The sequence below is a fragment of the Filicampus tigris genome, chromosome 17 (genome assembly GCF_054856515.1).
Source record: "Filicampus tigris isolate MCC_2025a chromosome 17, RoL_Ftig_1.0, whole genome shotgun sequence".
Taxonomy (NCBI): Eukaryota; Metazoa; Chordata; class Actinopteri; order Syngnathiformes; family Syngnathidae; genus Filicampus; species Filicampus tigris.
The window spans coordinates 14725658-14751102 of record NC_141233.1 but is presented as its reverse complement, the minus strand read 5'-3'; the positions used below and the strand labels follow the sequence as shown (position 1 = coordinate 14751102).

The window sequence follows — 25445 nt, the reverse complement described above, 5'->3', positions numbered from 1 at the left end:
AAATCATTGTTAACTCCTGAACTGGAGTGAAGAGTCATAATGACAGTGAATATTTGTGTGAAAACACATCCAAGGCATCCATATGATACAATCATAATTCTGGCGTTAAGTGTGCGTGCCTTCTCAAGCCGCTCAGCAACACCCTTGAAACGTTACGTCGGTTAATCTAGGAATCCATGTCTTATGAGAAAAAAAATGGAATAAAAAGGGGCAATGACAAAATCTTTTGACAATGTATGTATTTAAATCAAACAATTTAAATAGATTTAGATTAGGTGCACATACATATCCGATAACATCAGTGGTACATGGTACCAAAACTCATTTCTGGTTCTTTTCCACACCCCAGTGAGGCTCAAAAGAAAACAAAAATCTAGTTAATTCATTGAGCACTTTTTCAGTTGTTTCTGAGATGCATACAGGAAAAAAAAAAAAGTACTGACATTTATATATGGGAGAAACCAGTCTACATCATACATATACTGTATATATAGCTATATATACACCATTTAGAACATGGAGTTTTCCATCACAACTGGAGCGTTTGAATTCATTTCGTAGTTTTTTTTTAAATCTTATTCTACGCTCTGAAAAGGTGCCAAGAGGTTAAACACAAGAGGTATCAGGTCTTCCTCTATCTCATTGTCATTTGCACATCCTCTACAAATAAATGTCCATCTTACATAATTCACCATTGGACAGGCAGGCTAAAGGGAGCGTGCGCATACGTAAAAGGGGTAAACGCTCCAAACTGTTATTTGGCTATCTTCTTAAGAAAATTCTCTTCTAAAAACAAGGAATGGTCATTTAAAAAAACAAAAACAAAAAAAAAAAAAGGCATGGGGGAGGTGTGTCTTGAGGAAATGAGTGTAATTCAGTCTGTGTGACATCCTCCGGAGGTCTGAGACGAGACAACACGACGAGAGTCTGCTTGTAGTCTTGACGGACGTCCTGCGTTCTTTGCGCAAGGTTGCTTTAAGAACCGGACTGCATTTGAAAGGCTCGCCGTCGTGTGATGCAAGGGCTTGGCTTGACTTCAACTGACCACTGGGCACCTTCATAGTGTTATGGAGTTGGAACAATGAGGTACAGTACTTTCAGTTGGTTGCAGGGTAGGCCATGTGTGTAGTCGGCAGCCATTTGCAAGGGGGCAGCCTTCTCGGGGTCATAACTGGATGGACACAAAGCATATAACAAACAAAACAATTTGATTCTAAAATATCACGGAACATGATGACTGAGATTATTTTACACACACACATATATATATATATATATATATATATATATATATATATATATATATATATATATATTTATTATACCTTGGTGGACTTTCCAGGACTGTCATGGTTTGACTGCACAACATCGTTGACAATCATTTTAGCAATCTGCCAGGCCATTTCCTCCTGAGCCTTCAAAACAAGATTTTCAGAACATCAGCTTTCATTCATCTTTTCCGGCGTCTCGTTAAAGTGCCTTGCCACAGATGTGGCGTGATGTTCAGGTCGCATTCGAATGTGCTCTGCTGCGGTCTCACCTCGTTCGAGTTGCCTTGGACCCATTTCTTCATGGCTTGTGAAAACATGGAGCCTAAATAGGAACAAAGGAGGAGTTGGACAAGGAGGCAACATCGCCGGATGCGTAAAATGGCGGAGCGTTTTTTCGAAAATGTTCACGTTTTCACTGCGTGGAAACGAGGTGGAGGAAAGCGAGTAAGAGGGGATCGTACCTTTGGATTTCTTCACGTCTGGTTCTGGTTCCGCCTCCCTGATAAATTGGCCCAACTCGTTCACCCTCCCAAATGTCATTTTTCTGAAGAGAAGGAAAAATACGGCAAAATAAGGAGTGGCGCTAACTAAAAGACAACAGTGCGTGTCTCATATAAAGGACGGATCCAGTTATTTTGAAATGTAACGGAATAAGCTATCAATTAAAATTGCTTTCGAGTATTTACAACTTGCATTTCTAGCGAGACAAACTATTTTAACTTTTCTTTGACCGGTAAGTTTTAACCCAAAACATTTAGCTAGCCATTAAATAGCAAATAGCAAAAAGACTCAATACTGCATTTAAAGGAAAACAACGCAACTACTTTAACAATAATGAATTTTGGGGTGTGCAGACTTTTGCAACAACAACCTCTAGCATTACTTACTATAAAATACATATGTATTGGCATTTCCACTGCAGAGGTCAGCAATCCCGGGACTTAAAATAGTGAGATGGTGGCATTGCATATTGAAGAAAAAAAAAAAAAAATCTCATAGAAAGAAAACAGAATGAGAATATTCCTGTGACAACACTCACCCAGCGTACGGCCTCTGGTACAATGATTCGGGGTCAAGGCTGGCCACGTCCACCGTTATGGCCTCATCGAAGTTTTTCAAGATCTTTATGGCTGCCTTTTTGGCGCCGGACTGCCATGGAGACACCGTGTTCAAAACATGTCGCAAGCTCTACGAGTTAACACTGAATTCATCCCTCCTGAATCGCATTCACTGTTACTCCTTGATATGAACAAAGATTGTACAAATTCTAAATGTCATGAAATGTCAGCCCCGACCCGAGCGCTTGAGGACATGAGTGAGGGTCGGGAGGGGGGGGAGGGTGGGGGGGTCACCTGCGTCAGGGAGGCCTCGCCGGCACTTGAACTTGAGCGCTCGTTGTCCGCCGGCCCGCCCTGAGCCGGAGCGTTGACGTTCACAAACTCGTCCGCCCGCACCGAATTGAGGAGGTCGCTCAGATATTTGTAGTAAAGGTTACTAGACAGGAAGCCGGGCATGTACACCTGAACATATGCACAACAAAGGAGCTCTTTGAAAGGTTTATAAAAAAATAAATAAATAAATAAATTAAAAAAAAATCACTTTTGAATTGCTTGCATAAGTGTCTGTGAGCGAGATCCTTTGTCGTCATGGCAACAAAAGACATTCTCGCGACCCCGCCCTCAACACGGGCTAATTTCAACAAGACCAGAAATATGGTGTGTTAAGTGGTTGACAATGCTGAGTTTTTAGGGTACGACAGCACAACATCCTCCCCCCAAAAAAAAAAAATAAAAAATAAAAAAAAGATCAACTGAGGAGCCACATTCAAAACGGAGCTGACTTCCCCTGTACCTTCTCCATGGTGGTCCAGGCTTGTCTAAGTGGAGTGGTAAAACATTCGGGAAGAGGCCCCCCCTCCCGGCAGATGTTCGACTCGATCTCCATGCGTACCGAGTCGCCGAATCCCAGGGGGTTTGTAGCTTGCAGTGAGAAATACCTAAGCAATGAACAAGGATGATTTCTCTTTTGAGTTGGGGAAATGAAGCAAACAACTTGGAGTCTGCAGGTGAGCCGAAGTGCTTCGCTCGAGCAGTTGTCACCAACGCCTACTTGTCGTAAAGGATCATGGCGTCATTTTGGGCCTCCTGCCCATCATACTGGCCCTTCTTAGCTGCTAGCTGGTTTTGGAAGTTGTCAGCCGCGAGCCAGAACTGCAGTACATTCATCGCTTCCTCCTTTTCCATGTACTGCAAAGTTAGAGGGGGGGAGGGAGGGGGAGTGCACAGAACAATATCGCACTAAATAAACATCTAGAATAAAAACATGTCGTTGATGCGGTTTATGTACGACATATCTGAGCGACACTTGGCAGATTCAATCGGCACTCACTGACAAGCCCTCGGTATGTTTTCTTATGCCCAATGAAAGAAAAGTAACCAGGAAGTGATGCAATGCATTGTGCAAGACAAGATCCGTTATCGCAAAGACGAATGTGGCAAGAAATTCAAACTGCGGTGCGTATAAAGAGAGATTTGTACAGGTTTATCGTGGCTGGTTTTCAAAAGTATTCACAATTTATGTCCTCTTTTTTTTTTTTTTTTAACATTGACCAGAATTGCTCAAATTGTTTTCATTTCTTCAAAACAGAAATATAGACATAGATGAAAACAGATTAGTTGCATACATGCACATTTGAATCTCAGAATTGCGCCACGGCCGTGGAATTACCACGCGTTGCCACCTCTTTTTATTCCATTTTGTCTTCGGCGAACCTTCGGGAAGCTTCGGGCCGACTCACCTCGGAGAAGTAGAAGAGAGCCGACTCACAGAACAAGACGTCGGCCAGGAACACGGAGCCACTCGTCAGCACTTCAATCTGGTATTTACAGAAATGATGACTCCGCAGGAATTCAATAAAGTACCTAAGCAATGCAATGACATCCATTGGTTAAACGACAAGCACACACGCCGAGGCTGCGCCACTCTTAACTTCACCGCTAACTTACTGTTGCTCTAAGATGGTGAAGACGACTGACTGTGCAATGACAAAGCAATTTGGGTCCGCCATGCCGTCTTCGCCGCAAATCTTAGCTAAACACACACACACACACACACACACACACACACACACACACACATACAGAGTTAGCGTAAGTTAGCTTCGCTACTCAGAAGCTTTCATCCCCTCTTACCAACTATGTCATTTCGGATCTGTTCGGTGATTGGGATGGGCCTCGCGGCATCCGGGGAGACGTACTTGGTGAAGATGGTAACCGCATCTTTTTCGATACCTACAACAAGACAGCCCTAAATTAATCTGATTAACGTCTTGATTCGAACATGCAAACAGAGGGAAGCTGTCCTTCAGAATAATGACAAAATCCGCCCCTTTTTAGCCACCTCACGCGGCGGCCATTTTGTCACTTTTCTGTCAACTGAAAATGACATCACAGTTGCTCAGGTAACAACCAATCATGACTCAGCTTCAGAAAACAGTAGAGCCACGACTGGTTGTGAGCCCGGAGCAACTGTGATGTCATTTTCAGTTGACAGAAAAGTGACAAAATGGCCGCCGCGTGAGATGGATAAAAACGGGTGGATTTTGCTGCTTAATTTATATTCCACAAACACAATATTAATCAGAATGCTGTGTTTGGATGAAGGGGCTGCATCGGACACACATTATTGCAAAGAATTTTTGGAGGTTGACGCAAACATTATTTTTTGTTCAAGGATATGTTCTATGCAAGCCCACTAGTTGAAACAGGGCATTCGGATAAATATTGCGTTTGTGGAGTAAAGTGTTAATCCACTCGTTTTTAGCCATCTCTGGGGGCGGCCATTTTGTCTTCTGTCGACTGAAAATGACATCACAAGTGCTCACAACGACCGATCACGGCTCAAATTCAGAAAACAGGTCCGACAAAATGGCCGCCCCCTGAGCTAGCTAAAAAAACGAGTGCATTTTGCTGCTTAACTTCATTTATATTCCACAAACGCAAAATGAATCAGAATGCCGCGTTTCAACTAGTGGGCCAGCTGGGAACATATCCTTTCAAAAAAATGTTTCCAGAAGTTTGGTTACAGTTCATTGGCGGAGGCCTTTGTGAAAATGTGTGTCATTCCCGTGGAGCGTTTGTTAAGTGGCATCCTTTCCATCTCCATGCAAGATCGAGCGGTTCACCCAAAAATCTCAAAGACGGGCGGAGACGAATGCAATCGGGCTAAGACGCCTTACTTCTCACGAGTTTGTCCGAGAGGTCTCGCAGGCTGATGTTTGACTGCACTTTGGAAGGGGTGCCCGTCCCGGACGGAGACCGCCCGCCGGGAGCGTCGGCCGGAGGGGTGGCGGGTCGCGGGCCGGGCGGCGCCGCGACTCCTGCGCTGGTCCGGTCCGGGGAGAGGGAATTGTGCCGGGGCGGCTCCGGCGCCTCGGAGCCGCCGACGGGTTCGGCCAAGGAGCTGTGCTTGACAGAGTTGAGACTGTGCGCTCGTACCCACGACCAGCTGGTGGAGCGGAAAGTCTCAGCCTCCAGCCAGAAGCGAAAGAGGTGGTCGGCACCCTGACGCTCCATAAAACGCATGTAATGGGGGATGGCCACGCCGTCCCGGAGCACTTGGTCCACCGTCTTGGAGAGCCGAGAGCGGGTCTCCTCGGGCTGATAGTTCACACTGGAATGACCTGCGACACACGACAGGTGTACTGTCAATATTAGAAATAGGCCGATATGCTTCTTTCGGGGCCGATACCGATACCGATTATCAGTAGTCAAGGGGGGCGATAACCGATATTTCGAGCCGATATTCATTTTCGGTGAAAAGGAAAATATTGACCTCAAAATCTAAAGAAAAGTTTACTCTTGACGTCTTTAAGCATGTTTATTGAACAATGTTTCAGGTTTGCATAATGGTGATTTTTTTCAAAAAAAAAAAAAAATCAAATCAATTCTAACAAAAAGTTCAGGGAGCACCCAGGATTGTCAGCATCTCTTAAAAAGGATAAAGGAAAACTTCAACAATAGCTTCAACTTCCACTTTTTACGGCAAGATATTTCATACAAGCGTTCATATGACGCTATGACTCGTATTTAGGCAGTGATTAGAAAAGCAGCTAATCTACTTACAGCACATTTTTACAGCTTCCAACATTCAGGAGCGCGAGGGGAGGAATTACGAAGAAATGTGCATTTCCTGCATTTGTCTTTCTCCTTGAACACATAGTCCTGAATGAGCTAAATCTCACGTTAAATTTTTTTTGGGTGAAATTCCCGAAAAGCGCGATAGGCCTCTTGTGGGCCAGAGAACAAACTAGAGTGCACTGCGACAAAAAATAGTGACGTGGAATTTTGTTTTTGTTTTCATGTCCCAGTACCGACGACAGCAAACTCGGACTAGAGATTGCTTGAATGCCGCCTAGCATTCTTAAGTGATGAATTCAAAAGAATGAGCCCGAGTGAGGACTACAAAGCAAATTCAAGTCGAGGTGATTAGTCACTGTCGGTCTTCAAAATCCCATCCCGGCAAAAACAGCAGGAAAAATGCCGCTCCGACCGTTCCATTTCCAATTCGCTGCAAACTCATCAGCGTTCATTCGTGGGATCTTATTTTTCTTGCGGCCTGTTTCTGTAATATTTGTCGCATGGGCTGTGGTACAGGTTCTGCCACCTCTGTGTTGCCCAGCCCATATTTTCCCGACTAGCCATTCACCACCTCGTGTAGTCAATCAGTGCAGTTTCTTTTTACTTGGCAACACGGTCTTTTTTTGTGGCTTTATTGTAACGAGGTGCCACAACCGCAGCGCATGTAATTGTGAGTGTGACATTTTCGACGATAGAACTTCACTGTCAAAGCGTGCACGCCTGTTTTTTTTTTTTCTTCTTCTCCCTCATTTCTTCAAATGACGGAATTCCGTCGAGGTATAAATCCATATTAATTTTCTGCTGCCCTCTCAAATCAAAATGCCGATTTGGTTATGTATTTGGACTCAAATTCTCAGCAAAAATAACCTGTAAAAGTTCGACGAAAAAAATTGGGATTTCAAAGCGATAATCACGAGATGAGACGCCAGCGTATAAAGCAGAAGAGTTCGGTTAAAAGAGTATCAATAAGCGCGACAAAAGTCGGGGTAGGTACCGAGATCGCCAAAGTGCGCGGCTTCCATGTGGCTGGGCTGCTTCTTGAGGATGGCCGTGCGACCACGGGCGAAGGAGTCCATGTTGGCAGAGATGGCGTTGATGGCCACATGGCTGGGCCCCGCAACTTCCTGTACGGCATGGTTGTTCTTGGGTGACAACGATGGGGAGTGAGGGCTGACTAGACCTTTGTTGAACGGTGAAAATAAGGAAAAATTGGAAGATGCGCTGAGTGGTGCGGATCTTATGACAGCAGGCGGACTCGTGTGAAAAAAGTTATTTAGAGGGATGTGTTTTACGAGCATCTTTCAACTAGCCGACAGTTTGCAAATGCATCACTAACAACCTTCGGCGTAACTTTCTCACCTCTGTTGACTTTTGTGTCGGTCACTCTCTCAGGTTCTTTGCTTTTGGCTGCAGGGATGGAGAAAAAAAGCATTGCTGTAACAAGAGGAGCATTTTCACTTGCAATCAAGTTGAGTGTAGCCTTGAGGTCCTCAAAAACAACAACAAATAGGTAGCTTGACCCAAGTTGCTTAATTCCAACAGGAAAGCAAAATGTGGTAAGGAATGCAAACAAACAAAATAGTGTGGAGCAGTGAAAAGTGGTAAACTGCTTGAACGTGAAAGACCTCTCAGTCCTGCTCACTGCGCTGGCCTCTCGCGTCAACATTTCGAGAGGTGTTAGATCGAGGGCACCGTGGCAGGCGTGTTGGCAACCGCTCATCACACTGAATCTGCATTCAAATCCGAAATGTTGGATTGAGCTCCAAATAATCCAACTTTACGTACATATTTGCCTTTGGACGTTCCAATGTATAAATGAAAGGCGCCCAATGCTAATGAAAGTCAAATTGTAACATTATATTAGGGAAAACGAGTGGCAAAAGCAACTACATGTTGTGTACGTATCTATAATGACAATGGAGTTGATATATTCTTTCTTGTGACCAACTAACATAGCACACAAAGAATGCTTGTGATTTCAAATCCCCAAGAAAAAAAAAAAAACACTTCCTAAAAGTCACTGTGGTCACTATATGACAGCGAGGTCTTTTCTTCACATTTCCTCCTATGGCAGACCTGCTGAGTCAGCTGCATTTAATCCTTGTAGGCTATGGGGAAAATGTTTCCTCTTGCCATTGTAGAGTGATTTCCTGAATAAACAAGATGTCACTGCCCCCCCGCCCCCCAATTCAATGTGTCTTAACTACCAATACACTTGAAAAGATTCCCTGTGTGGGGACTTATGACACGCTTTTTAAATTTTTTTCACACCACTGTCAAATGCTCTTGGATATGTTTCAAAATGACAACAAAGATGTAGTTAATGTGTCATAGTGGGAAACTAGCTGTCACAGAACACCTTTACGAGTACGGCGAAAGAGACAGGCGTTGCTTTTAATTTATTTAATATAACGTAGAGTACATAATGTAGCATTTCCCGTAACGACGATGATGGGGAGGCTACTCGGAAGCTAACCATTGAAACGCTTACTACGTGAGCCGCACTGCAGGCATTCGCCGAACCCGGAGACTATTACCTTTGACAAAATGTCACTCGCAGTTAAACTGGCATATGATATAAGTTAATGGGCCCTTTTCCCTCTCGCTGTCTTTTCCAAGTAGCTCGCTACAGTTGACGGTGCAGCTGAGAAAGCTTCCTCACCTTTCCGCTTGAAAAACGACATGACGGGTTTACTCAGAACGTTTCCTCAGCTCACTGACACCATCCCGTGGCTTGGTCGGTCCCGTCATTCAAATATATCCGCACTGTACACTCAACACATCGAAACGGTGTGCGAGTGTACTCCGGGTGAAGGCTGTCAAATTCCAATTCTCGCTAAAGCTACATCCAGATCAGCAGCCATGTTGTCAATAAACGTCCAACTTCCGGGTTTCTGGCACATGCGCATTGTGGGAAATGTAGTTAGAAGACGGCAACTTTTTTGGTTTTGTTTTGTTTTGTTTTGACGTCCACGGCGTTCCGCTTCTTTTTGTTCAAATTCTCCAAGGATCCCTGACGGTCCAAGAGCTGTAGCTTGATGGTCTGCAAAATAATTTGAAATATATTTTTTTGAAGTGGATAAGACTGGTCATATCAACAAACATCATAAACCGATTTCCCCTCCGTACTTTAGCTTTGTGCCAATTTAGTTTGGGGAACTGACTATGCACTGCATTGTATTGCATACTATTTTAATTTCATTTCGAATGCAAACTAAATGCACATGCATCCCATATCAATATACTGTTCACTAAACTTTTAGCACTAATTTGAATTTTTTGAACTTTTCAATACTGTATGTAGCAGGCATGAGAGCATAAAGATTGACTGTAATTTTGCGCACCTCGTTTGCGCTGAAGCACTGTGTGAGTTTGATCAGAAGAGGGCGATGTTTGTGTAGGTTAAGAGGAAAAACAATGTTGGCAACGCTGGCAATTTTAGAAGCCGCTTAAGACGGACAAGACAGATAATCATATTTTTAAACTGTCCAAAACTAAGTAGGAAGGAGTGAATGGTTTCGTTTGTTTTACTGACACAGTAGTCCAGGTTAGCACCATTTGAATATGATTTGAACCCCAATATAATGTACATGGATGATGGATGTATATGCAAGACGCGCGTTTTTGTTGTACCGAAGTCATTTGCGAAATTTTGTAATAATATAAAGGATGGTTCTCAACTGGACACCCTTCTTAATTTTTGAGTGCTAGCTGTATCTGTTCAACTGGAATATGAATGTTGTTAAAAGAATCTTAAAATGTGTGAATGGTTGTCTATGTGTGGCAACGAATGCAAGTTGTACGCCATAGCTTCATTTGTAAATAATCATCACAAAGTGAGTTGGTTTGTCTTTTATTTCACTATAAAAAGGGGAAACGTTCACATTTACATTTAGCCTCAAAATTACAGTACAGCATAATTAAATTCTTCGCAAAGGAAGTAAAATACATTTGAAAAATGTTTTTTTTTCTATGAAAAATACCAAATAGTATTACTCTCAGTTTTTGCAGGATTTTTTTTCAATATGCTGCAGACCTGACAAGCAGGAAGGTTGGCTTTGTACAGAGCAGAAAAGGGCCTTCGCTCACCTTTGCCAGATTTCAATTACGAGCTGAACATGCAATGAGGGCAACTACACAAATCTTCCTATTGATTATACCGGTGCAGTGAGATGCTTGGAACAGGCTTGCAATGCAACACAACAAAAAAAAAAAGAAAAAAAAGCTACATCTTTCATTCATTGTGTTTTTACCCCCTATTGAGTCCACACTAAGCTTACTTTTTCCTCTGCAAAGTGGTGGGTAACTGACAGCTTCTGCGGTGAATGTTTCCGTACAATTTGCCAACCATGAATACGGTGAGTGAGAAAATCTGACTAAAAAATAACATCACAACCTGAATAGACTTCAAAAACGGACTCCTTAGAGCATCTCTCTAGTTGCACAGAACTGTACAGGCACACATTTATATATATAGATATATATATATTTAAAATAAATAGGGCTAATCTGGCCAAGAATCAGTGGGGAGGGATTGTCTGTTTAAGAAAAAGGAGACACTCTTTGCCAGCCATTCATTACTTGTAGTCCTGCGCACTCACACACACACGCAAACCTCCTCCTCCACACGCGCAAAGCCAGAAAGACAGAAAAAGCAAACAACAGAATTATTACAAAACATAAATGCAGTTGTTGTGGAATGCCTCTGAGCAAGGGGGACAACGCTCGACGCCGCGTCCCCGGGCCCGATCCTGTGCCACGGCGCCAGGCTGTGGCCTCCGAAATCCCTCCTCTCCCGCCAAACTCGGGAGTAAGGCGGTGCTCGGAGTTAGGGGAATAGGGAGGGGAGGGGGGGGGGGCGTGGTGTGTGCGGGGGGGATGCTGTACAGTCAAGAGGAGACGCCCGCTTGCAGGAGAGGCGAGCTAAGAGGACCGGGGCTCGTACGCAGTCTCCCATCATCCGGTCGTCGCCCCGACGGGAGGCGAGGTGGGCTCAAACGTCGGTGGAGAAGTACAGCGTGTTCCGCTTGAGCTCAGCAAAGGAGATGGGAGGATGCTGCAGGTAGTAGAGCAGCACTTGCACCTGGACACACACAAAAAACACAAAAAAAAAAAAAAAAAGTCCTCGTCTTTTAACAAACGTACGTCGTCATGCGCTTCAACTTCAATACATATTTTCCCATAAAATATTACCATGTGAAGAAAACGGAAGGGCCCTTAAGTGGAAGTCAAGCCAATTATTTTCTCTGCCCACGCTAGTCCAAACATAATATTCTGATTAATATTTGCGTTTTGAAGAAATAAAAAGACTAACGCAGCATTTTCAGATGACATTGTAGGCGCCGCATTTCAAATCGACAGTCGCAGGCGATGCCACATCAAATGTCAGCCTCATGGGGGGCTAAAAGAGCTGGATTACTCTTCGTTATTCTTATCCCACCGATGCAATATGAATCGAAAAAAAAATGCGTTGAGACGAGTGTGACGTAACACTGCTTGCTTGATCGCATTGATAATCTCATTTGATTTACGGAGCTTTGACAATTTGAAAGAATGGAATACGCACTTGACTTTTTTGCTTCGCGACATTATGTGACTCCAGAGATGACTGCGCGCTTCGCTTATGCCCCAGTTTGATCTAACATCCAGTCAGCTTTAACGTTTTATACGCTCCTAACAAAAAAAAACACAAAGCCCTGGAGTGATTTCCAAGACAAACAACGACTTACTGGAACTGATGCGTGAGATTTTCTCTGTGCATGCTATACTATTTTAGGCTATTTACTCAAGTTTGGTTTTGTTTTGGTTGGGGGGGGTGTCTTAAAATGACAGGAATGAACAGGAAACTCATCCCTCGTGACAAATGAATTGATGCAGATAAGAGAATGACCCCCCGAGACACGCTGAAACTGTGTGGGTGGGAAATTAAAATGGAAACTCAGTATAGTGACCAAGCTTATTTTAAGGCGAGAATCCACCAAACAGCGAGCGTGTGTGTGTGCAATCACAAGTTTCGGCTAACGACGGCAAAAATTTACGACGGACTTCGGTTCCTGCGGCAGCATCGTAACCCGATTTGTACCCAAGTGGAAAAAATGTGGTGAAGTATTGAAAGAAAAATGCCTCAGCGAAATCAAAAACAACAAGCGGAACAGTAGCTGGGCATGCTTTATTATGATCTAGCCCATCTGTCTCTTTTTAAAAATCACATGTGGCTCACCCCTGATTTATACACATCAGGCCACCCACACGACAAAGTAGTGACCAGCTCATAAATCCATCAGCTGGAAACCTCTTGAATCTTAATTCTTCATGCTAACCAAGAGCTTCTGGAATATTATATTAATATAACGCTGCCGTGTTGCGTAAAAGCTGACAGCTTTTTATCGCGCGGCCGCTGTTGTGACTATACTGTGGAAATCGGACGTGCGTGTTGGGGGTACCTGTGCCATGACGTCATGTGACCAGATGTCAGAGGCAGAGGTAATATTCTGCCCCTTGGTGCTTTCGGACTCGGAGGGTCTGAGTAGAGTGGGGCCAAACACTGTGGCCAGGTTATGGAGGGACATCTTGTTGAGGGGCTCCTTCTCCGCCACCCTGCGGAGTCAAAACGGGGCGAGCGTTCAAAACAAGTTACAATAAAGTGACATTTTGCCCCTCTGCTGTGGACTGAAATTGACGTCAAAGTGCCCTCGGGTTTGCAGTACTTCCCTGATTGATTGATCAGAGTAAATCATAGTCTGTAAAATACACTTTGTGACTCCTCTTCTGTGAGGGGTGAATAAAATCAAACTTTATGACAGTGGGAATAGATGTTAATTGTGTGGAGCTATTATATTGAACTATAGTAGTTAGTTGAGGTAACCAAAATAGTAGAAACTACTGCGGCACCGATATTTGGCCGAATATCGGCATCGGCCTTTTTTAAAAGTCCGCTGGCCGATAATGAATCAATTTAAAACCGTGGAAATCAAAACAAAGATATGTGAAAGTTGAACATTTCTGTCATTTTGAAATGTTCATTTACTGTGGAAAACGACATGGCGCTATTGTTTAAGTTGTCATTTATCCTTTTTAAGACAACCCCGGGTGCTCCCTGAACTTTCTGTTAGAATTTTATAACAGAGATGTATATTGTCAAAAATTTCTTGAAATAATCGTAATTTTTTTTTTTTTTAAATCACCATTATGCAAACCTGAAACATTGCTCAATAAACATAATTAAAGACATTGCAACAAAGTTGCGTCAATTTTTCTTTAGATTTTGATGCCAATATTTTTCCTTTTTACCGAAAATGAATATCGGCTCCGAATATCGGCTATCGGCCTCCTTGACTACTAATAATCGGTATCGGCCCTGTAAAAAAAAAAACAAAAAAAAAAACAACCTTTTCTCTCGACAAGAATGTACCGTTTGAGATGCTCCAGCAGAGTGAGGAAGGTCATGAGGTTGGGGTCGGGCAGCGAGCGTAGGAGGTGCATCATGCAGTTCTCCTTGGCCGCAGGGTCGGACAGAGCTGTGGAACAGAGGAGAGGAAAAGCGCATTACATCCGGCGTCCGGCTCCAAAGTCAAGCGCTGAGGTGAAAAACCTGTCTCACATATTCCCTCCATGAAGGCCGGGTACAGGCGGTCGGTGAGCAAAGGTTCCGGCAGCTCCCGGAAGTACAGCTTGAGGGTTCCGGCGATGGCGTTGATGTCCATGTCACTCAACATCACCAGGATGTCTTTGGTATCTGAGGGTCATCCAGCTCCGGTTACAAACTCGACCCAAAACTCCCAATAACACAGCTGCCTTTGTACTCCGGAGGGATGATATCATCTCTCGAAAATACCCGGGCGACGACTCATGCGGGCACAGTAAAATGAAAGACAAACACTCGGTTCTTGGGGATGTAAAAATCATGTGAGAAGGCGCGGCGCTGTTTCGTTCAATTTCACCACCTGGCCAACACAAAATAAATGACGAGGCCCCCCACGCCCAGTTCCCTTACATTTCTCATTTTTTTGTAGAAAGGTGACCAATTTTCCTTTCTGAATGGAGAGCGATAGAGAAAGATTTCTTACTGGTATCAAATGCCGTTTTGAGGGCCTGGATGTCAGTGGCCACCCCTGAGATCCTGTAGATTCCCACCTCGTCGATTCCCCTCTTCTCCACTTCCTCAATGCACTGGCGGACGATGTAAGGCACCTTGGAGCGCTCGCGCCTGCAAACGTGGCGCATCTTAATGATTGCTGAAGCCTTTTTTTTTTTTTAGAGGGCGGGGCACTTCCTATCACTTAGGAAGGGATGACTACAATAGTTAAAGTACATTTTGATTTGGGGAAAAAAAAACAAAAAACAGACATATACGGTACTTACTTTGTTACCACATTGATTTTGACTCCAAACACACCACTCTGTTTTTTGGATGGCGTCCTCTTCAAGCTCAGGTCCCTACTTGTAAACTTCATGGAGAATTCCACCTTTATCTAAGGACAAACAAAAAAAAAAAAAAAAAAAAAGAGGTAATTCAGAGTATGCAGCAGACACGGCCCCCGGGCCCCCGTGACCTCAATGTTTTACAGCCGGTAATATTAATATTTGAGGCTTTTAGTCTACTTCTAAACATAGTCCCGGATTGAAAGATATCAGGAGACGAATCGGCTTTCAGAAAATCTGCCAAAAGCGATTTCGTTTGACGTCTCGCATCTTACCCCGTTCATCTCAATGACGTCCATGTGCCAGTTCTTGGACTGCACTGTCTGAGGATCCAGCTGGAAGACACAACAGAGACAGAAAGACTGAGCGATACGAAACATGCTGGCTTGATAACAAAAGGTGCGTAATCATCACACGGGACATGATGCTCCAGATTACTGTCGCAAAGGCGGACGGATCTGATGTTGATTCTGTGCAACGGACGACTTTCCTTTCTCAGTCAACTTTCAGTGAGAAGAAATACACCATCTTCCATCCAAAATCTTGTTCCACATAAAACCAGGGGAACAATTGCAAGAAAGGTTAGCTTTTCATCTTCCGTGAGTTATAGTGATGATTTATAACATTATATTTCGTTCTGGGTAAAGTCCAGGTCCAAAGATCTTCCACTAAACAGTACAATTCATTTCAGTTTGGCAGAGTACACTTTTTTTTTTGGTACATATTTGCAGTACAGGGGAAACATAAATCAACCCAATATGCATGGTCAGAAAACCACCAAATAAATCCCTCTCAGCATTTTCCAACTATTTATGATGCTGGTTATGTGTATATATAATATACAACATAAAAAGAGCTGAACAAAACAATGAGCAAATTCCAAGCCGTATTAGCAAAAGGGAATCGTTCACGATTTAAAGGGGAAATCAACGCAAACTTTTTTTTTTTTTTTTTCAAGAATGTTGAAACTAGGCATTCTGATTAATTTCGCGTTTGTGGAATAAGTGTTAATCCACTCGTTTTTAGCCATCTCTGGAGGCGGCCATTTTGTCTTCTGTCGACCGAAAATGACATCGCGAGTGCTCACAACGACCAATCACGGCTCAGAGTCAGAAAACAGTTCAGCCGTGATTGGTCGTTGTGAGCAGTTGTGATGTCATTTTCAGTCGACAGAAGACAAAATGGCCGCCCCCGGAGACGGCTAAAAACGAGTGCATTTTGCTGCTTAACTTATATTCCACAATCGCAAAATTTGCCGTGTTTCAACTAATAGGCCTGCTCGGAACATTCTTGAAAAAAAATATGTTTGGGTTGACCACAACACCTAATCTTTTTTATAGTCTGGTTCGTGCCTGTTATGTCGACAAACAACAGCCTCTAAATTTGAACTTTGGCACAAAAAAAAACAAAAAAACGCACTTATTGGCAGCATTAGGCTTCGCCCATTACGCGTTATCAAGGAGCGCGTTTCATTGGCTCGTAAAACCGCCATTTGTCCGTTTCCCCGGCGGGCATCGGGTTTGAGATGAGCGACAGGCAATCATTGCAACTGAGTCTTTACACAGCTACCGCCGCGAGACGATGCCTCTCGTACACCCCCACAAAAAACATATTAAGCATATTCCCTCCCCCTCGCCCGCTGCTGAAGCCTGATTAAAAATGAATGCTCTCCAGTGGGGCTGTAAAAACAAAGTGGATCCTATAGGAGGCAGCGTTTACACTCAGTGACCTTCACCCAAACTTTTAATAGAGTTGCTCAGGTAAGAACTTTCCTTGACTTTCAGAATTCTTAGCAAAACATCAATGACGAATTGAGTCAAGAAAAAAAAAAAAAAGCTACTTAAAGTGGAAGCCAACCCAAACATATTTTTTTTTCCGGAATATGTTCTGTGCAGATCCACTAGTTGAACAAGGCATTCTGATGAATATTGCGTTTGTGGAATAGCCATCTCTGGGGGCGGCCATTTTGTCACTTCTGTCGACTGAAAATGACATCACAACTGCTCAGGGCTCAGGTAACGACCAATCGGGTGAGCTGTGATTGGTCGCTACCTGAGCCCTGAGCATTTGTGATGTCATTTCCAGTCGACAGAAGTGACAAAATGGCCGCCCCCTTAGATGGCTAAAAACGTTTGGATTAACTCTTACTCCGCAAACGCAATATTTATCAGAATGCCTTGTTCAAACTAGTGGGCCTGCATAGAACATATTCGTGAAAAAAAAAACGTTTGGCTTGACTTCCTCAAACCACTGTCCTGCATGACATAAAGCCGCTTCTTTGCCTTTTTTCTTTTTTTTTTTGGACCACTCCCGAAAGACAGACTGCCGTGTTGGATTGTGTTCAACTTTAGAGGTTCGGCTGGTAGTACTGCGTTCATTATTATTATTCCAATTTACAATAATCGAGGTCCCCCTCATCACTGCTCACACCTTCAAGTGCATAGTCGCGATGAAAGTGCAGCAGTGCAGGAATCACATCTGAAGCAGCCCCTGGGAAACAATAAAATGCAGAAATACGAGAACAATATTTGGAAAAAAGAACATAATGGAGCCCCAGCTGATCCCTTCTCCTTGTAAATCAAATATAAAGACAAGAACATTTATGCTGGTATTCCAGCCAAGAGGCAGATGGAAAATCCCAATCCGTGTGAAATGGTTTATGATTATTATGATCACATGACAACAAACCTACCTGACATGTGCACCGTTTATCTTGCGTTTCATATATATAGATATCCCGCGGCTACTTTACTTCAGAGACGGATCACATGATTCCAGCATCTCTTTGCAAAGAAAAGCACCTCATTTCCTCATACGAGAGGAACACGGGAGGAGAAGAAATTCGCACTTAAAGAGGGGAAGTCAAGCCCAACATTTTTTTTTTTCTTCAAGAATATGTTCTATGCAGGCCCACTAGTTGAAACAAGGCTTTCTGATAAATACTGTGTTTGTGGAATAAGAGTTAATCCATTTGTTTGTATCTTATCTCTGCAGGCGGCCATTTTGTCACATCACAAGTGCTCAGGGTGTGAGGTAACGACCAATCGCGGCTCAGCTTTAGAAAACAGGCGAGCCGCGATTGGTCGTCACCTGAGCCCTGAGCGGCTGTGATGTCATTTTCAGTCGACAGAAGTGACAAAATGGCCGCCCCCGGGGATGACTAAAAACGGGTGGCTTAACTCTTATTTCGCAAAAATTCATCCCAATGCCGTGTTTCAACTAGTGAGCCTGCTGGGAACATAATCTTGTTATCGGTTAGATAGTAGGTGCCAAAATAGTGTGCCGACATGTACGACTTCAGATTGATTTCATTCTTGGAGGTCTGACCTACACTTCGGAGCATTTTTTATTTTTTTTTGGTGGTACTTCTGATTCAATCAAGAAAGTGGAATAGCTGCGGATCAAAATGGCTGAATCTGGTCGTCTTCCGCGGAGGGGTAAGCCGCCGCGGCGGCTCTATTGTTCTCAAACCTAAGCTGGCTGAAAGCGCACAAAGAAAACAAAAACAAATCCAGCAAACAGGCCCATCGGGCAGAGGGCATGATGTCGGACGGACGGTCAAATCCCCGGCAACAATCGAGCACGGGCATCATCGCAATTTGTGTCGGTTCGGCACATTCGCCTCGCTTTTCAAAGCCGGACCTTTCCGTCCTCTTCAGATCTGTCTTTTTGGCTTTTGGCTGAGGGACGGCAACAAATTCCGATCTGCTTCCTATTAACTCGTCCCTTCTCCGAGCATTTTCAAAAAGCCGCAGCAGCGCATTTTTTTTTTTTTCCCCCCAAACAGGGAAGGTATGTGCCCCTCCGCCGTGCCGAAGCCGACGTGCGGGATGCGGTTGGGGAAGAAAGAGAGAATTGTAGCAGACTCGATCGGATCAAAAGGTAACCGAGCCGCGCGAGTGCGCTCCTAAAAAAAAAAAAAAAAAACGGCTTTTCAAAAGCCTCTTTGAATAGAGGCGAGTGGATGAATGGGACCTTCACATGGGAGTCGTGTGCAAGGGGTGTCGCGCTCACACGCTCGGGCTGCGGTGACACGCACAACCGCAACCTTCCTAATGCCGGATCGGCGCAGGTAAGAATCAATGCAGCGCCTGTGGCTCGGAGCAAGTCTAACTTTTTAGTATGGCCCCCGCCGCACGTTGGGTTAAAAGACCGGAGACGACTCAAGTTGTAATTCTTTGCCATTGGCAAGTCTTGAATGTGCAAAATGTGAACACAAACTATTATTATTCAATCACTATCTTCTGCAGACAATCATATTTCAAACGAGTGCTTATTAACACCACAAAAGCAGCGTCAGACATGCCCAAAGCAACAATCCGGTGTGTATGAAACCAATTAGCTGCAAGGCCAAAACCGTCAACAAAAGCTCCCCTGGGGAAGTCGGTTGCATGACAAACTTGAGGCAAATGTGCACGTGGCAGTTAATTAATGAGGAACAACAAAGTACAGCATGTTCAATGCCAAAGGGGGAATGGGTCAACTCGGGGTGGAGTACTTAAAGTGAACACAAGGGGGCTCTAATCTGTCACTGTAGTTACAACGATGGAGAGATGCCACATAAAAAGTGCTGGACGGGTACAATCTCTTACTCAAAATATGTTAAACACACCGCATGTTAAATCTTTTGACCCACTGTGTAAAAAAAAAAAAAAAATCAAAATACTTCTTCAATTTCATAAAACATCATCTTAAAATGGTGGAAAGGACATTGAGATTTTAAAGGACTGATGCGATCTTCATTCAATTTCTATTTAAAAAAAAACAAAACACTTATGTTGTGAAAGCAGCTTGTACGGCCGATTCACACTAGTTGAATAGACCAGATGAGAAGAACAATGGACCGAGCCGTGCTGAATGACAGCAGGCGGAGGGAGCACACTAAATTAAAAAGTTGACAGATGGAAGTGACAAAGTGATGAATAGAAGGAATATATAGCAGAGCAGCGTGTCAATGTGTGTGTGTGTGTGTGTGTGTATCTGCCGGTCGGAAACCTTTTGTCTGAGCAGTTTGCTGCGGACGCGACCCCATAGCTTGGCCCCGGTGTTGGTGTGTCTCTTGAGCACAGGGGTCTGCGGTTGGCTGGACAGGTTGTGCTGATTCTGGTCCACGCAGCACTGCTGCTCCAGAAGCTCGCACACCGAGTTCAGGTTGACATCGGGCACGAGGATCTCCGTCATCCCGAAAACCTCAAATGCCCCCTTTCCGACAGAAGCAGGCGGAGGGGAGTGCGGCTTCGAAGAGGAGGGGGGGAGAAGGGGGGGGGTGCGGGCGATGAAGCCGTGTAGCCTGACACGGATCAATGCAAGCTCCTGATGTAAAAAAAAATATTTAAAAAAAAAAAAAAAAAGGTCTCCAGTGGATTCCGCTAGATCTTCATTTGAAAAATGCCCGAAAGCGAAAAGGCAGGAGGGCAAGATGCTGCCATGGTTCCTTGATAAGCTTGGCAATAATCCCGCCTAGGAGCTAGTGTCAGCTGCCAACATCTCCCTCACCGTGTGCAGTTTGACTAGCAGCGGAGACGGCGCCCGGCGTGACGGAGTGAGCGAGCAAAAGAGAGGGAACGGGGAGGGAGATCGGAGGGGGAGTGAATGTGCCCGGGCCGCTGAAGCGGCTGGGCTTCTCCAGATGTTGGCGGACACGCCTCCAAAATAGATGGGAGGAGCCAGGGAGAGAGGGACCCTCAATGAGAGAGAGTGAGAGCGCAGCGCCGTACAGTGTTGTTGCTCGGGCCGTTTGACCTTTTGTCAACTTTTCCCAGAGTTGCTCGCCACAGTCGGGAAGTGAGCAGCCAGCAATGCGACGCGGGAAAAGCCCAACGTGACGTCTAATGGGGGAAGTGGGCCGCGTGGGGGGTTGGGGGGGGGGGGAATAATAAGTGGATATGCGTTTAAAATGAACCCAGCGTTGACTCAAAACGCCCTCTTCCTGCGTTACTTCCGCCTTCCTCAACCACGCTTCTCTCGTTCTCATTTCCAGTGCTCCTTCCCCACGTTGGGAGTCAGTCGCCATGAATGTGCTTTTAATTCGAACCCCTTCACGCCCGTTCGCCGACATTGAAAAGTCATCCTCAGTCAGCCGCACACGCGCCAGCTCACATCCTCCGAGAAACGCGGTCTGTTCTTCAAAAGGCGTCAGAGTGGATCAATGGGGGGGGGGGGGGGGGGGGGGGGGGGTGTTCACGGGTGGCGGGGCAAGCCTGTCAAACTCCATCTCCGTCTTCTGTCTCGCATGGCTTTTCTACTAGAAGGCAAAATATTCCACTCGAGAAAAGACACCCAGGGTGCATTCACAAAGTCTTATTTGTCGGGCTGAACAGTCGTAATGAGTTAGCTAGTTTGTTAGTATAAATAGTATAAAATCCCACGGTCAACTTCGGACGTTCTGGAGTTGAATGGCGCTGAGGTGCTCCAATTCAGTGTGACCAAAATTTGGGCAAAAATGAGTCGCTTAAAGGAGACAAAATTGTAGAATTATGTCATATGGAGGAAACAGAATTCCTAAATCTGGAATTCCGCATCCCGGAGTGAATCGGGTGAAGGATTGTGTGTTAAGACTTATTTATAGAATATTTTTTTTCCGAGAGTTTCTGTAGCTGAGAAACAGTATGCTGTCTAAAATACATCATGACTGATGCAAAAAAAAAAAAAAAAAAAAAAAAGTAATGGATTAAAATGATTCATTTTGGCTTGTTAAAAAAGCCTGCTGAAGTAGTCAGAATTCTTACTACCATAGGCCCACGTTTAAAAATGAGGAAAGCAAAAAAAAAAAACATTTCTCGACAAGATGCCTTAAACTGCTGAAGACGTGTTATCATGTTGTCAAGCAACTCGGGCTCCACAGTGACGACAAATGGCGAGCAGCAAGCATGACAATGTCTTTGCTTTGTACAGAGGAGACCTCAGTCAACCCCTGCCAGAGTGTATTTTTAACCCCCAACATTTGCAAGTAGGAGACACACACACACACACTCCATGCGTCACGTTTTGGAAAGAATGTCTGGGAAAACAATTTTTTTTGGGGGGGGGGAGGGGGGAAATGAGAGAGAAGCAAACCCCAAGGGAGACATGAGATATTTTGGGGTCAGATGAGAGAAAAGAAGTGGAAATAAATAAATACGTATATCTATCATCTGAGCGCTTGTCTCGCTCACAATACTATTTAACATCCGTAAAGCAGGTAACAAGAGAAAATTGTGTTGACAACACAAGTCCGAGGCCCAAGAGTGGGGGCTACTGTCATTTATTAGCTTTCCATGACGATGAATCTAGTCTTTTACAATACCCCCTTAGCAAGCTCTCTTTCGTCTGATTGGACAACTTGTCGAGGGGCGGCAGCCAGTGCTGGCAAGCACTTGAACTTTCCCTTCACAAAACCAAAAAATACATTTAGTAAAACATTCGATCAAAGCCCAAAATGTGAAAAGCAGTCCTGGGCAGAAGCGTTGAAAAAGCCTTGGAACCGACCGCCGCTTTTGATGAAATGGGTATTTCCCCTCAATGACAGGTTAACAGCAATCGATAAATAACCGCGCGGCGGCGGGGACGAATCGCTCGACAGCCTGACCCTTTCGTCCGAGTTGAAAACAGCGGAACCTCTAAAGTCAAACACAGCGCAGAATTTGTCTGAAAACGTCAACACTTGGGCATCGCCGTCGAGCGGTTCCCGCCCACTCTTGATTTTTGATCATGCCTTATTCATGCTATGAAAAACAAGCCTTACGTAACGTACAGCCGAACGGCAGACGTGATGACGGAACGCCGCGAAAAAAAAATCCGCTCCGGACAGACCGCCAAGAGATTTCATTGCAGACTATTAACATGAAAGCAATGCGCCGTGATAATATTTTGTCCGGAGCGGACTATTTCATGCAACTCGGTTTTAGTGGCGGAGACTCTTATTTTCTCGCGAGGCGTTCACGCGGATAAAAGCGCTGCGTAGAGATAAGTATAAGGCGGCTGTATGAAATGTAAGATTGATAAAAAGATGAAAAGGCAAGGCGGGGATAAGCGTATCAAGATGCTGAGCGTTCATCTGTGAGGTTTAGGTGTGACCTCACATATGGGCTGGCAGACGACGACGACGACGACGACGATTGCCAAGTACGCAGACAAAGGGACACCTTCAACACCTCATTTATCAATAAGAGGGTGCGTCGCATCTCATTTTCCCTCCTGAATCTTAATTGCGCAACTTGCCCCGGACACGATGGACAATTCTGTGCTTTGTGGGGGTCGCTTTGGAAAACTGCAAAAATATTCTTTCTCAAATAGGAGGGAATTATAGTGAGTAAGACTGTTTAAAAACACTTATATAACAAATCTAAAAAAAAAAAAAAAAAATCTGCAACATAGCGGACGAACATGGTGTTTCAAATTATTCATTTAAAAAAAAAAAAAAAAAAAATCTGTATCAACAGGGTGACAATTAGGATGCATGAGGCGCTTCTCGCATGCAACTCACCTTACGCTCACCTAGTTTAATTAAATATATTCATATATTTATAAAATGTATTTATTTATTTACATTTATATATTTATATTTGCATATTTGTATATTTATTTATTTATATATATATTTATTTAATTTATTTATGTTTGTATATTTATATATTTAAATATCTATATATTGATATATTTATATATTTATTTATATATTCCTATTTGTATATTTATATATTTATTTATATTTAAATATCTATATATTAATATATTTATATTCATATTTATATTATTTTATATATATATATATATATATATATATATATATATATATATATATATATATATATATATATATATATATATATATATTCTTTGGGTTCAACAGTAGCAAATGTATTATGACCTTTTCAATTCTGAATGCATATGCCCTTGAACAGATAATAAAGTTCTTATGACGGTGAGAGTTTAACCCCTGTTAAATCTGTTCCAAAATTTGAGAAAAATTCAACTCCAGGCTCTCCAAATGTACTTGATACAAAATGGATCCAATTGCTTCCACGTGCCGAATTGCCCACATAATGGAAAAGGTGAAAGAGCAGACGGCTCATCCCCGAGCGCCCCTGAACGCTCCGACATCGGGACCCCGTTCTTTCTTCTTAATAACACATGGGCCCTCGTGAAGCCGCTCCATATGACCGCGCTGGCGGCGGGCGGTTCGAACTACCGCTAGTTGCTGGTTTGAACTCCAAACTCCATCTCCATCTCTATTGCCGCACCCTCACTCGTACGGTCTGGAGCAAAGAAAGCTCCAAGACCATCGCGCCGACTAGCAGAGATGAATTAACGATCGATTTAACGATTGCGACCCTCAAACATGAATATGCAGCAGACCCAATACACCCCCCCCCCCCTCCCACGAATTCATTATGCTGGAGACAGGAGTTTGAGCTCATGACCTCGTCTCGTTCGGAATTCGCTTTGGTAATTAAACCAGAATGGGGGTGTGGGGGAAAAAAAAAAAATATTGTAAATTAAATCGGATTAGATGAGATCATCCTTTAATACTCGCGTGAATAACAACAGAAGAGGAAACCTTTTCTAAAGTGCTCATCCATACGAGGGTCGCGACCCCGCACGTGAGCTGTAGCCGCTGCAAAATTGACCCAGCGGGGTACACACTCGATTGGTCGGTAAACCAATCGCAGAGAGAAAAACAACACATAACTGATTCAATTGGCAGTAGATCGCAAAATGTGCCAATGCTTCAAGTGCATCGCCGCTGCTTTTCGTTCAAACGCGAATTTGTGTTTGCGCGCGCGCGCGTGTGTGTATCGGCGGGGGCTGCAAGGTATTGTGGGAGTGCAAAAACGGGAGCGCACAGGAGGTTTGGCAGGGTGGGGAAATCAGCCTTCGGGCTTTTGCCACAGATGATTCCCATTTTCTTTTCATCTAAAACCTTTGGGGGGTGATCTTGAGCGGATTAAGCGCTCCATCACTTATTGAACACTTTGGAACAAACGGAGGAAAGGCGAGGGAGGAAGCAAGAAAAAAAAAAAAAAATTAGAAAGTGGGTTTCGTGCGCCTCTTTCTGCTCGCAGGGTGTGGTGAGGAAAACAGGGCAATCAATTCTTTGGATTTGATTTGAAGAGTTGGTAGTCAACCTTCACTTAATTTGTGAAAGGTTGCAGCCGTACGTCGCATTTTGGTCATTTAAAAAAAAAAAAAAGAAAAAAAAAGCAGAGAACTATTTCCACAGCGGCAATCAACGGACTGCATTGTCTAGCGCCAGTTTAAGATTCCATTCCAAATGTGACTGGCGCCCCAACAGATTGCGAAAACGCTACGGTTCCGAATTGTTGTTTCGTCTAATTTGGTCGCAATTTTGGACAACGCTGCTCGAGTGACAAAAATCTGCCTTCTTTGCCCTCGTCTTGTTTTGATATAATATCAAGACAAAAGCATTTGCAACGCACCGCGTCTTGAAACAACAAAAGGCGCCTCTTTACGTGCACAGGCTCCTCGAGGACAGTTCGCAATTAAGGTGATATTAAAAGCCGTCAGTCACACAGCGTGTGACCCAGCGCGTGCTCGCGTGTCATCAGTGACATCAAAATGGAAGGCAGCGTAGCTCCTCATTAACGGACGCGTTGCATTGCAAAGCGGCAATCGT

The 25445-nt window shown here is 44.0% G+C and overlaps 2 protein-coding genes across 5 annotated transcripts in view; both read right to left on the bottom strand.

The window, feature by feature from the left end:
- Positions 1-222: 222 nt before the first annotated feature.
- akap10 (A kinase (PRKA) anchor protein 10) lies at positions 223-9294 on the bottom strand. 2 transcript variants are annotated; one of them, XM_086057070.1, is made up of 15 exons: positions 9072-9294; positions 7769-7816; positions 7404-7589; positions 5509-5952; positions 4463-4561; positions 4277-4361; positions 4069-4192; positions 3381-3517; positions 3123-3267; positions 2624-2791; positions 2311-2420; positions 1733-1815; positions 1541-1593; positions 1326-1415; positions 223-1171 (listed from the first exon to the last, which is right to left on the bottom strand). In XM_086057070.1, exons 1-15 carry the CDS (start codon positions 9091-9093, stop codon positions 1166-1168), a joined length of 1800 nt encoding a protein of 599 aa, XP_085913196.1. In that variant the 5' UTR covers positions 9094-9294; the 3' UTR covers positions 223-1165. The 2 variants fall into 2 exon arrangements, with proteins under 2 accessions (XP_085913196.1, XP_085913197.1); XM_086057071.1 differs by lacking the exon at positions 223-1171 and having other exon boundaries at positions 1320-1415.
- Positions 9295-10246: 952 nt separating this feature from the next.
- The window catches only part of abr (ABR activator of RhoGEF and GTPase), a 71042-nt gene continuing 55843 nt past the window's right edge, over positions 10247-25445 (bottom strand). For all 3 annotated transcript variants that reach the window (XM_086057031.1, XM_086057032.1, XM_086057033.1), the window contains exons 17-23: positions 15106-15165; positions 14771-14880; positions 14476-14615; positions 14010-14144; positions 13821-13926; positions 12853-13006; positions 10247-11492 (exon numbers count right to left, since the gene is read on the bottom strand). In XM_086057031.1, coding sequence (XP_085913157.1) covers positions 11403-11492; positions 12853-13006; positions 13821-13926; positions 14010-14144; positions 14476-14615; positions 14771-14880; positions 15106-15165 — 795 coding nt within the window. In that variant the 3' untranslated portion in view covers positions 10247-11402. The remainder of the gene's footprint in view (positions 11493-12852; positions 13007-13820; positions 13927-14009; positions 14145-14475; positions 14616-14770; positions 14881-15105; positions 15166-25445) is intronic.

What these genes read in the sequence shown, in the direction of transcription:
- akap10 (XM_086057070.1), bottom strand. Translation starts at nt 9,093, where the DNA reads ATGTCGTTTTTCAAGCGGAAAG. An exon ending in CTCGGACAAACTCGTGAGAA is followed by an intron (nt 4,562 to 5,508) that starts GTAAGGCGTCTT and finishes GTCTTGTTGTAG; the next exon opens with GTATCGAAAAAGATGCGGTT. An exon ending in GCCATGATCCTTTACGACAA is followed by an intron (nt 3,268 to 3,380) that starts GTAGGCGTTGGT and finishes TTCATTGCTTAG; the next exon opens with GTATTTCTCACTGCAAGCTA.